Source organism: Pseudophryne corroboree, chromosome 3, assembly GCF_028390025.1.
Source record: "Pseudophryne corroboree isolate aPseCor3 chromosome 3, aPseCor3.hap2, whole genome shotgun sequence".
In the NCBI taxonomy this organism is placed as follows: Eukaryota; Metazoa; Chordata; class Amphibia; order Anura; family Myobatrachidae; genus Pseudophryne; species Pseudophryne corroboree.
The window spans coordinates 450,716,511-450,730,076 of NC_086446.1; the positions used below are offsets into that span (position 1 = coordinate 450,716,511).

The following is a 13,566-nucleotide window of genomic DNA, read 5'->3' on the forward strand; positions in this document are numbered from 1 at the left end:
AGATAGATGCCCCACAAGGCCCTTTGGAGAGACAGAGAGAGAGTATGCCAGCACACACCCAGCGCCAATAACCCCTGGAGAAAATTATCCAGATATAGCGTGCGTATGTATGTATGTATGTATGTATGTATGTATGTATGTATGTATGTATGTATGTATGTATGTATGTATGTATGTATGTATGTATATATATATATATATATATATATATATATATATATATATATATATATATATATATAGCGCCAATTATGTGCCCCCCCCCCCCCCCCCCCCCTCTTTAAAACCCTCTGTCACCGTGATCAGCAGGGGAGAGTCCGGGGTGCCAGCTTCTCAGCGTGTGCTGTGGAGAAAATGGCGCTGGCGAGTGCTGAGGAACAAGCTCCGCCCCCTCAGTGGCGGCTTCGGTCCCGCTCTTTTAAACAAACTGCCGGGAATTCTCATAAATAACACCAAATAAAGTGTATATATCTATATAGCCAGTCCTAGAGGTATAACATTGCTGCCCAGGGCGCCCCCCCTTCGCCCTGCACCCAACAGTGAGCGCTGTGTGTGTTGTGTGGGAGCAATGGCGCGCAGCGCTACCGCTACGCGTTACCTCGGTGAAGCTCTGAAGTCTTCTGCCTTCCTATACTCACCCAGCTTCTATCTTCCGGCTCTGCGAGGACGACGGCGGCGCGGCTCCGGGACGAATCGCAAGGGGAGACCTGCGTCTGACTCCCTCTGGAGCTAATGGTGCCCAGTAGCCTAAGAAGCAGAGCCCAACATTTAAGTAGGTCTGCTTCTCTCTCCTCTGTCCCACGATGCAGGGAGCCTGTTGCCAGCAGGTCTCCCTGAACATAAGAAACCTAACAAAATACTTTTCTCCAGGAAACTCAGGAGAGTTACCTATAATGCACCCAGTTTCCTCTGAGCACAGTATCAAACTGAGGTCTGGAGGAGGGGCATAGAGGGAGGAGCCAGTGCACACCCATACCTAAAGTTCTTTATTAGTGCCAATGTCTCCTGTGGAGCCCGTCTATTCCCCATGGTCCTTACGGAGTACCCAGCATCCTCTAGGACGAAAGAGAAATAAGGCTTTCCTGAGAAAATGGCTGTGTGTCTCCCTCACTGCAAACATTTACAGGTTGCTAGCTGATGGCATATACTGTATGAGAAATCTAAAGCTGTATTACATATTAGATCAGACTGCAATGTAAGAAAGTCCCTATGGGGTATATTCAATAAGAGTCGGATCCATTCCGAGATGCATTTGTCGGAATGGATCCCACAACCCCTATTCAATAGAGTGGCCAAATCCAACTGTCGGATTTTAGCCTAATCAGACTGTCGGATTTGGCCGGTATCCGTGCGGCTGAGAACACAGGGAGCTGCTGGAGGCGCACATCACGGCCGCACAGTGCCGCGATGCAGGGAGAGAGGTGCCTGGCCGGGGGACAGCCGTCAAGGTACCTCTCATCCCCCGCCCCCCAAAGCCCGCCGCACTGCTCCCTGTCTCCTTACCTCAATCAGACTTTTTTTTTTTAAAAGTCAGATTGAGATTGTCGGAAAGGGGGCAAAAAACCTGTCGGATTTGGCCCCGTTTCCAATAGAAACACGCAGATCGGCGGCTATTTCGCCGATCCATGTGTTATCCATCAAGTCAGGAATTCCCGACTTGTCGGAAAAAAAACCACTACACTTTTTGAATAGGTTGGAACTCCTTCCGACTGAAATCTGTCGGAAGCTGCCGTCTTTCCGACAGCTACTGAATACCCCTATGCCAGATAAAAGAATGAGAAAGAGTTTTGTTACATATTTCCACACATTTAATTGCACATAATCTTACTTCATATACATTTTCAATTTAGCCCAGGATAGGCCTGTGTACACTTTGACAGTGTAATACCAGGCTCTTTTTTTGCACTCTCAATGCCAACTGGTCACCCGAAGATACCTTACATGCCACCTGAAGGTACATGGCACAGGCAGTTCAGGGTCACTTGATATAGTTTATTGTAAGTGTAAAAAATTTATTGAAAGAAAAATAATAATTTACTCACCGGTAATTCTATTTCTCGTAGTCCGTAGTGGATGCTGGGGACTCCGTCAGGACCATGGGGAATAACGGCTCCGCAGGAGACAGGGCACAAAATTTAAAAGTTTGACCACTAGGTGGTGTGTACTGGCTCCTCCCCCTATGACCCTCCTCCAAGCCTCAGTTAGGATACTGTGCCCGGATGAGCGTACACAATAAGGAAGGATTTTGAATCCCGGGTAAGACTCATACCAGCCACACCAATCACACCGTACAACTTGTGATCTGAACCCAGTTAACAGTATGATAACGTAGGAGCCTCTGAAAAGATGGCTCACAACAATAAACAACCCGATTTTTTTGTAACAATAACTATGTACAAGTATTGCAGACAATCCGCACTTGGGATGGGCGCCCAGCATCCACTACGGACTACGAGAAATAGAATTATCGGTGAGTAAATTCTTATTTTCTCTGACGTCCTAGTGGATGCTGGGGACTCCGTCAGGACCATGGGGATTATACCAAAGCTCCCAAACGGGCGGGAGAGTGCGGATGACTCTGCAGCACCGAATGAGAGAACTCCAGGTCCTCCTTAACCAGGGTATCAAATTTGTAGAATTTTACAAACGTGTTCTCCCCTGACCACGTAGCTGCTCGGCAGAGTTGCAATGCCGAGACCCCTCGGGCAGCCGCCCAAGATGAGCCCACCTTCCTTGTGGAGTGGGCATTGACAGATTTTCAATGCTCTGACAACGTCCAGCAAATCCTCCAAATCGCTAGTAGCCGCAGGCACCACAATAGGCTGGTTCAGGTGAAACGCTGATACCACCTTAGGCAGAAAATGAGGACGCGTCCTCAATTCTGCCCTGTCCGAATGGAAAATCAGATATGGGCTTTTATACGATAAAGCCGCCAATTCCGACACTCTCCTGGCTGAAGCCAGGGCCAGTAGCATGGTTACTTTCCATGTAAGATATTTCAAATCTACCGATTTGAGTGGCTCAAACCAATGGGATTTGAGAAAATCCAAAACTACATTGAGATCCCACGGTGCCACTGGGGGCACAACCGGGGGCTGTATATGTAGTACTCCTTTTACAAAAGTCTGGACTTCAGGAACTGAAGCCAATTCTTTCTGGAAGAAAATCGACAGGGACGAAATTTGAACCTTAATGGACCCTAATTTGAGGCCCATAGATAATCCTGTTTGCAGGAAATGTAGGAATCGACCCAGTTGAAATTCCTCTGTCGGGGCCTTCCTGGCCTCACACCATGCAACATATTTTCTCCAAATGCGGTGATAATGTTGTGCAGTCACCTCCTTCCTGGCTTTGACCAGGGTAGGGATGACCTCTTCCGGAATGCCTTTTTCCCTTAGGATCCGGCGTTCAACCGCCATGCCGTCAAACGCAGCCGCGGTAAGTCTTGGAATAGACACGGTCCCTGCTGAAGCAGATCCCTTCTTAGAGGTAGAGGCCACGGATCTTCCGTGAGCATCTCCTGAAGTTCCGGGTACCAAGTCCTTCTTGGCCAGTCCGGAGCCACTAGTATCGTTCTTACTCCCCTTTGCCGTATAATTCTCAGTACCTTGGGTATGAGAGGCAGAGGAGGGAACACATACACTGACTGGTACACCCATGGTGTTACCAGAGCGTCCACAGCTATTGCCTGAGGGTCTCTTGACCTGGCGCAATACCTGTCCAGTTTTTTGTTGAGGCGGGACGCCATCATGTCCACCATTGGTCTTTCCCAATGGACTACAATCATGTGGAAGACTTCTGGATGAAGTCCCCACTCTCCCGGGTGAAGATCGTGTCTGCTGAGGAAGTCTGCTTCCCAGTTGTCCACTCCCGGGATGAACACTGCTGACAGTGCTATCACATGATTTTCCGCCCAGCGAAGAATCCTTGCAGCTTCTGCCATTGCCCTCCTGCTTCTTGTGCCGCCCTGTCTGTTTACGTGGGCGACTGCCGTGATGTTGTCCGACTGGATCAACACCGGCTGACCCTGAAGCAGAGGTTTTGCCAGGCTTAGAGCATTGTAGATTGCTCTTAGTTCCAGTATATTTATGTGAAGAGACGTTTCCAGGCTTGACCACACGCCCTGGAAGTTTCTTCCTTGTGTGACCGCTCCCCAGCCTCTCAGGCTGGCATCCGTGGTCACTAGGACCCAGTTCTGTATGCCGAATCTGCGGCCCTCTAACAGATGAGCACTCTGCAACCACCATAGCAGAGAGACCCTTGTCCTTGTCGACAATTTTATCCGCTGATGCATCTGCAGATGCGATCCGGACCATTTGTCTAGCAGATCCCACTGAAAAATTAGTGCATGGAATCTGCCGAATGGAATCGCTTCGTAAGAAGCCACCATTTTTCCCAGGACTCTTGTGCATTGATGCACAGACACTGTCCCTGGTTTTAGGAGGTTCCTGACGAGTTCGGATAACTCCCTGGCTTTCTCCTCCGGAAGAAATACCTTTTTCTGAACAGTGTCCAGAATCATCCCTAGGAACAGCAGACGTGTCGTCGGGATCAGTTGGGATTTTGGAAAATTCAGAATCCACCCGTGCTGTTGGAGCACTACTTGAGTTAGTGCTACTCCGACCTCCAGCTGTTCTCTGGATCTTGCCCTTATCAGGAGATCGTCCAAGTAAGGGATAATTAATACGCCTTCTCTTCGAAGAAGGATCATCATTTCGGCCATTACCTTGGTAAAGACCCTGGGTGCCGTGGACAATCCAAACGGCAGCGTCTGAAACTGATAATGACAGTTTTGTACCACGAACCTGAGGTACCCTTGGTGTGAAGGGCAAATTGGGACATGAAGGTAAGCATCCTTGATGTCCAAGGACACCATAAAATCCCCTTCTTCCAGATTCGCTATCACTGCTCTGAGTGACTCCATCTTGAACTTGAATTTTTGTATGTACAGGTTCAGAGATTTCAGATTTAGAATAGGTCTTACCGAGCCGTCCGGCTTCGGTACCACAAATAGCGTGGAGTAATACCCCTTTCCCTGTTGTAGAAGGGGTACCTTGATTATCACCTGCTGAGAATACAGCTTGTGAATGGCTTCCAATACCGTCGCCCTGTCTGAGGGAGACGTTGGCAAAGCAGATTTTAGGAACCGGCGAGGGGGAGACTTCTCGAATTCCAACCTGTAACCCTGAGATACTACCTGCAGGATCCAGGGGTCCACCTGCGAGTGAGCCCACTGTGCGCTGAAATTCTTGAGGCGACCCCCCACCGCCCCTGAGTCCGCTTGTAAGGTCCCAGCGTCATGCTGAGGCCTTTGCAGAAGCCGGGGAGGACTTCTGCTCCAGGGAAGAGGCTGCTTGCTGCAGTCTCTTACCCTTTCCTTTGCCTCGGGGCAAATATGAATGTCCTTTTGCTCGCTTGTTCTTATAGGAACGAAAGGACTGCGGCTGAAAAGACTGCGTCTTTTTCTGCTGGGAGGGGACTTGAGGTAAAAAGGTGGACTTCCCGGCAGATATGGACATCGCACTTACTCTTGATGCCAGAGTGCAGATATCCCTCTGTGCATCTCGCATATAAAGGAATGCATCCTTTAATTGCTCTATAGTCAATAAAATACTGTCCCTATCCAGGGTATCAATATTTTCAGTCAGGGAATCCGACCAAGCCACCCCAGCACTGCACATCCAGGCTGAGGCGATTGCTGGTCGCAGTATAACACCAGTATGTGTGTATATACTTTTTAGAGTATTTTCCAGCCTCCTATCAGCTGGATCCTTGAGGGCGGCCGTATCAGGAGACGGTAACGCCACTTGTTTGGATAAACGTGTGAGCGCCTTGTCCACCCTAGGGGGTGTTTCCCAGCGCGCCCTAACCTCTGGCGGGAAAGGGTATAACGCCAATAACTTCTTTGAAATTAGCAGTTTTTTATCAGGGGTAACCCACGCTTCATCACACACGTCATTCAATTCCTCTGATTCAGGAAAAACTACAGGTAGTTTTTTCAGACCCCACATAATACCCCTTTTTGTGGTACTTGCAGTATCAGAGATATGCAAAGCCTCCTTCATTGCCGTGATCATATAACGTGTGGCCCTACTGGAAAATACGTTCGTTTCTTCACCGTCGACACTAGATTCGGTGTCCGTGTCTGGGTCTGTGTCGACCGACTGAGGCAAAGGGCGTTTTACAGCCCCTAACTGTGTTTGAGACGCCTGTACAGGTACTAACTGGTTTGCCGGTCGTCTCATGTCGTCAACCGACTTTTGCAGCGTGCTGACATTATCACGTAATTCCATAAACAAAGCCATCCATTCCGGTGTCGACTCCCTAGGGGGTGACATCACCATTACCGGCAATTGCTCCGCCTCCACACCAACATCGTCCTCATACATGTCGACACACACGTACCGACACACAGCAGACACACAGGGAATGCTCTGATAGAAGACAGGACCCCACTAGCCCTTTGGGGAGACAGAGGGAGAGTTTGCCAGCACACACCAAAGCGCTATAATTATATAGGAACAACCTTATATAAGTGTTGTTTCCTTATAGCTGCTTAAATATATATAATATCGCCAAAAAATGCCCCCCCCTCTCTGTTTTTTACCCTGTTTCTGTAGTGCAGTGCAGGGGAGAGCCTGGGAGCCTTCCTAGCAGCGGAGCTGTGTAGGAAAATGGCGCTGTGTGCTGAGGAGATAGGCCCCGCCCCCTATTCCGGCGGGCTCTTCTCCCGGTTTTTCTGAGACCTGGCAGGGGTGAAATACATCCATATAGCCTCATGGACTATATGTGATGTATTCTTTTTAGCCAGAAAGGTATTAACATTGCTGCCCAGGGCGCCCCCCCCAGCGCCCTGCACCCTCAGTGACCGCCGGTGTGAAGTGTGCCTGAGCGCAATGGCGCACAGCTGCAGTGCTGTGCGCTACCTCATGAAGACTGAAAAGCCTTCAGCCGCCGGTTTCTGGACCTCTTCTTACTTCGGCATCTGCAAGGGGGTCGGCGGCGCGGCTCCGGTGACCCATCCAGGCTGTACCTGTGATCGTCCCTCTGGAGCTAGTGTCCAGTAGCCTAAGAAGCAAATCCATCCTGCACGCAGGTGAGTTCACTTCTTCTCCCCTAGGTCCCTCGTTGCAGTGAGCCTGTTGCCAGCAGGACTCACTGAAAATAATAAAACTATCAAAACTTTTACTCTAAGCAGCTCTTTATGAGAGCCACCTAGATTGCACCCTGCTCGGACGGGCACAAAAACCTAACTGAGGCTTGGAGGAGGGTCATAGGGGGAGGAGCCAGTACACACCACCTAGTGGTCAAACTTTTAAATTTTGTGCCCTGTCTCCTGCGGAGCCGCTATTCCCCATGGTCCTGACGGAGTCCCCAGCATCCACTAGGACGTCAGAGAAATATATTCTATGACTTATATTACGTCTGCGGGTCGATCCCACTAATCTAGAGATAGTATATTGTAACTAGTGGCTCATGTCTGTGAGCATTAATCAATGCTAGATGTCTTCTGCAGAGGAGTTTATGTTTCATAACTCAATAGCATACCACCAATTGCACGTGCCATAGTAGCAGTTCATCCCAGATATAGCTTTAAATGTCAATAGTTCTCTTTATAGTGCAATAACTTGGAAAAAAATAAATACATTATTGAGCCTAAATATTTAAAATCTGCAGTAAATGAATGATCTAAAATACTATTGATATTAAAAGAACACATCTACAAAACCAGATATGCAGTATTTCTGCTGCCCAGCCCTACAGAAGCTCTCACTTTCCTGGAGGCCATTTTGCTGTGGTGGTTACATACTCAGCTACTGCTGTGTTTACATGCATTGGAGGACACCGAAATCACTCACTGATCTGCATTACACATTCCTGTCAGCAGGGACAGCTAGCAGACACATACACTCAAAGGGCGACATTAACCCTTTAGATGTTGAAATAATATCCAGCAAATGTCATGTAAGACAGAACAGTCATACTTACCATGTGCGGATGATGCTGAGCACTGGGTACATTGGATTCCTGGAAAAATGTGCTGAGAGCTGTCTGTTTACAGAAAAGAACAATAAGAGAGGAATCAGACCATGTGGAATAAACCTTTTCAAATGTACTAACAATCAAAAGATACACTGGAAAACAAAAACCACTATGGCCTTTGCATGTGTGAAAGTGAGCTGACAAGTACAAAGGCCACCGCACTAAGTAAATACACAAGTTGGTCTAGAGAAGAGATGTAAACAAAGCACTCCCACCTCTGGTGTTGTAGAACAAAAATTAACCCAGGATTTGTTTGTGGGTAGGCAGACATGTACAGCCAGGAGGGGAGCATGGATGAACATCTCAGACAAAATAATGATGGAAGCATAAACAGATCACAAATACAGCTTTAGAAAGCAAAATATATTTTAAACAATTCAATTCATTTTTAAGGATACAATGCATTTTAGTTTATGGACTGCAAGCCCATTATCTTGTGATTTTAAAGGTATCTATGTAATGCAATAAGCACACTTTACACTATTTAATCAATTCAGGATTTGCCAGTAAACGTGAAGATGAAACTGAGCGCATGAAAAATGTGGCACATGGATTTACATGCATATACATAAACCTGAGATGTAATAATCTTGTACATGGGAGCACTTTGCTCTAATGTAACACGTCTGTATAGATCAGATAGCTTTCACGCCATAACATGACTGAACAATAGACAGAGCTTCTGCTTAGAAGTGCACACATTTTGGCAAATACATCATGTTCATCAAAATGCAAGTGATTCTCAAAGATCAGTCTGTCGTATATTATACACTGCTAACCCATACGTGAAAATACAAGCTTTTCCCATTATAACTATACGTGTGTTCAGTACCATTGTATACTTTGTGATGAACAGATGCAGAATTGTAGAGCACTGTACAGCAGACAGTGTCTCCCTTCTACATTATTGTGCAACATATGCAGAATGCATTACACACGGAGGAGAGAGCTGCCCTGCCCCCCATCTACTCCATGTATTACTGTAAACAATGAATTTGTTCTTTGGAGAAGAGGGTTCTGCTCAGTCCATTAATAAACACATCCTAAACAGAATTTCCAAATTGTCAAAAAATAAATAAAAAAAGAAGAGTGGGTGTGTATACATCTGAGTGTGTATGAGCAGCAGAAGTGAGGCGGAGACAAAACTGACAACAATAACAATGAGGGTTAACACTTTCACTACCCAAGAGCCACACTGCGGAATTTCACAATACAAAACATGCGACACAGATGAGACCTCCTCAAAACATCCTACTGTATTCAAATGCTGAACATCTCATAACCAAAATGCAATAGTACACACACTCAGACATAAAAATTGTGTCTTGAAAAACATTTACATTTGTAATGAAAAAGAAAAAAAACTGAAAACATTTCATATACAAACAAGATGTTTATAAACGTGCAATGTAAAAGCAAAATGGAAGCAGCATTAAACGCCAACATTTGTTGATTAATCAATAGTTGAAGGTTTTGTTTTTTTAAACAGGATATTTTTCCCCCATTTCTACCATAACCTATTTTTAGTTATTAGTTACAGAATACAATTTTAGGGGGCACATAAACCATGTTTCCCTATATTTTATTGCAACTTAACAATTAAATTATTTGCTTTATTTATTTTCGGGAACAAAACACATACGATGGCACAATATAACCAGCACGGTTTTTAAAACACATACATCAAATGTCTACAGCACTCAGTAAAAACACTCTCCATTTACAATACATCACATTACATAACACTCAAATACAATGTTTCAATCACAGCACTTTTCCAGCTGTAACAGAGGTCAGGCCTGAGCACTTCTGAAGCTGAAAAAGCCTCCGTGTGACCACACTCAGAGGTGTAAATAGAACAAAAGAAAAGCTATCCAATAGCAAGTTTTCAGCATTATCTCATGTGAATACCAATTTAGCAAGACTCTCCATCTTTAAAATTTAAAGCACAACCACTAGGGAGTCACGTGAATTAAGGTCTACTCTAGACTAAAAATAATGAGGTATAGATGGGGCATCACAACCTTTTCCATTCCGAGGCATCGCAAACATGCTTCAAAATAATAAATAAATCTAAGGACCACCTAATTCACAATAAAGTATTTCTGCACCCAGATATATTGATAAAACAATGTTTTATACATACAGAATTATAATATACTCCATCCAAGAGGGGGAGATATATATATATATATATATATATATATATATATATGTGTGTGTGTGTATTTTATTAGACCACTTCTCTACTGCTTGCAATGTTCAGTCCTCTTGTCCATATGCTGAATGATACATATTCAATGTCAAGAAAACAGTGGTCGTGGTTTTCGGCTGCGCTTTCCTCAGAGCATTAAAGTACAGCAATACTGCAAGTTTTCTTGTGCACTTCAATGTGGTGTGAAGGAAAATCTGCAATGTTGGTGCAAGGAAAAGAAACACAATGCCAGCATGGCGCAGCCATCTGAATTGCCCCCAAATTATATCATTTCATCCCCATTCCTTCACATACGTACAAGACTCTTGACTTCACCCCACGTACTCTACTGCCTGCATATTTACCAGCGTACATAAAACCAATTAGTAACAAAGCCAACTTCAGAATGTCATCGCCACTGCAAGAGTAGAATGTCATGTAGCATGAAGCAGCCATGTCTCATAGCTGCTGCCCCTTGGCTGAGAATTGCTCATATAAAGGGTTATTTCCGAATATCACTCAGAGCTGGAAATCTGCAGTAAATCTAATAAACAATCTAGACTAGAGGCAATTAAGCATTGGATACAAAGGTCTAATTTACAGCTATAATTTACAGTAAATGTGCACCTTTAAGTAATGTTCATAAATAATACAGTGATTAGCCAGAAAAAGATAGTGGGGATTTTTCACATCATGGGTGTTATGCTTTCATCTTTTCATATACAACTATGACTTTAAAAAAAATAAACTAAAGATGTACACAACCATGTACATTGTGTGAGATTATGGAATTATAACATGGATGCATGTGTATATTTGTATTTAATTCTTGTATCAAATGAATGGTCAAATGACCATGTTATTTTTAACATCCTTAAATTCAGAACAGTTTAACATTAAATTATCCCCATGAAAAACACCTCCTAACAGATGGCCTACATGGTTATATATTCTAGGCTCATAGCTCATGCAAGTACATTTTAGAGATACAATTACTGGGTTTATAAATAGACGCGGGCTTCATACCATCACAACAACCACTTCTATAGGATTCAGCAAAGGGTCAGTCATAAATACAGACTAAACACCTCCCCAAATCTCATGCAATATTATAATTAACATTTTAATAAATAGAATAGGCAATTATAAACAAATGCACATAAAACCAAAAAGAAATTGCATGCGATACAAATTTTGATATAATAAGTATATAATGGGTTATTCAATTAGTACTTCAAGTACTGTATGTATGTTTTTAATGGCATGTTACCACAAAGACCATTTAACTGCACATTTTCACAACTAACCTGTAATAATAAAATAAGATTATTTTTTTGCTAAGGCATGTTTTCCTCTACATTTAAAATGAAAGTGATTGGTACAAGTTTGTTTTATGAAAAAGGATGTACATTTCCAAAACTGTACTTCATATGGTAAGAGCACTGTCATCAAATACACTGTAAATAAAAACAATGCAGGGGGGAAGAGAGAGAGAGAGAGAGAGAGAGAGAGAGAGAGAGAGAGAGAGAGAGAGAGAGAGAGAGAGAGAAGATGAACACCCCACCCAAACATAATGGGTTCATGACTTTAGGATAAATTCCTGAATAGGAATGATAGCCTGTGTAGTCTATATGGATTTAACAATCAGAGTTTAAAGATAGCATTAATTTATTGGTATACTGCAGTTTTGTCAGCTACCCATTGAGGAACTGGAAGCGCAGGCTTTTATTTACATCACTGGTAGCTCACCCTTAAGCAATCATTTTAACAGTCAATAGGAAGTTGTTTTTTTCTTAAACGAAAGCTATACATTACTACACTTTAGTAAGTAACATTTTCCAATGTCAGCATGGCCACTAGGGCAGATCCCACACTGTGTACATTATGGTGGAAACAATCCTAGGCTGGCACAGTTAGGAGAGTAAATAAACAGGCCAACCTTATTTACTACAATGTATTATCTATACAACAGTGCAAAATATAGTGTCATTTTACACACACACACACCTTTTTCATAAATTACATCCGCACATACAATACACGTATTCACAGACGATTACGCATGTACGCATTTTGCGTTGCAAGATACAGAAAATAGGGAACTACTTATTTAGATATAGTGTCACCATGTCACATGCACAGTGTGACAATGTGTGTAACAGTATATAGGCAATATGCATACATACTGTATAGTGGTAAGTAATGAGAGGGCATAGCTGGAGAGCAGACATACACTAGGTGCTTGGCGTGTGCAGCTACCAGCGTGGTGTGTACACAGCACAGGGCGTGTGTATAAACAGTGTGCGTCGTCTCACCTCAAACTGCCAGTGTGCCGCCTGCAGTAGTTGCTTGGCCTGATCCGCCGCGCACCCTGCCGCCAGCACAAACTGGTTAATCATAACCTGGTGCCGCAGGTCCTCCATATTTACCGACATCCCCGGGCCCGGTCCCCGCCCGGCCGCCTCGCTGCTATGTCCTACTCAGCCACAGAGTGAACCCAGCGCGTCACCTACTGTAGGGCGGGGCTTGGCTTTGCATCGCAGTCGCTCATTAGTTGATGGAGCTGCCAATCTACATCACTGCGCTCCATGAGCCGCTCGACTATAGGCTGTCCGGCTTGTTTTGGGTCTCTACGCCCTGTGATTGGCGGAGACGTCTTCTCTGTTGTTGTGGCCGCCTATCTTGATGTTTTGGGCCGTGCTGATTGGCCGGTTGTTTGTGTTGACGAGCGCAGAGACAGTCACGCCGGACGCTAATTGGCTACGAGCTGCCGACTAGCCGGAGAGCCGCTGATTGGCCGTCGCTGGAGAGTTTGAACACAAGGCTCAGGGACCTGAAGGTGTCTGATTGGTCACTGAGTGCCCGTATGTGACAAAAGGGAAATGTGGCCAAGTTCATTGAGGACTTTGTGAGGGTGAGAGTCCGAGGAGGAGACGCCGCCGCTGCTACTAGTGTAAACACTGGGGCCTTCTAAAATCTTTATTTCTCTGACGTCCTAGTGGATACTGGGGACTCCGTAAGGACCATGGGGAATAGACGGGCTCCGCAGGAGACTGGGCACTCTATAAGAAAGATTTGGTACTATCTGGTGTGCACTGGCTCCTCCCTCTATGCCCCTCCTCCAGACCTCAGTTAGATTTATGTGCCCGGCCGAGCTGGATGCACACTAGGGGCTCTCCTGAGCTCCTAGAAAGAAAGTATATGTTAGGTTTTTTATTTTACAGTGAGACCTGCTGGCAACAGGCTCACTGCAACGAGGGACTAAGGGGAGAAGAAGCGAACCTACCTGCTTGCAGCTAGCTTGGGCTTCTTAGGCTACTGGACACCAT

General features: G+C 45.0%; 1 protein-coding gene across 1 annotated transcript in view; it reads right to left on the bottom strand.

The window, feature by feature from the left end:
- Positions 1-12,744, bottom strand: part of UBALD2 (UBA like domain containing 2) — a 36,036-nt gene extending 23,292 nt beyond the window's left edge. The window contains exons 1-2 of the mRNA XM_063960541.1: positions 12,553-12,744; positions 7,990-8,052 (exon numbers count right to left, since the gene is read on the bottom strand). Of these exons, the coding sequence (XP_063816611.1) occupies positions 7,990-8,052; positions 12,553-12,672 (183 nt within the window). The 5' untranslated portion in view covers positions 12,673-12,744. The remainder of the gene's footprint in view (positions 1-7,989; positions 8,053-12,552) is intronic.
- Between the last annotated feature and the right edge of the window lie 822 nt (positions 12,745-13,566).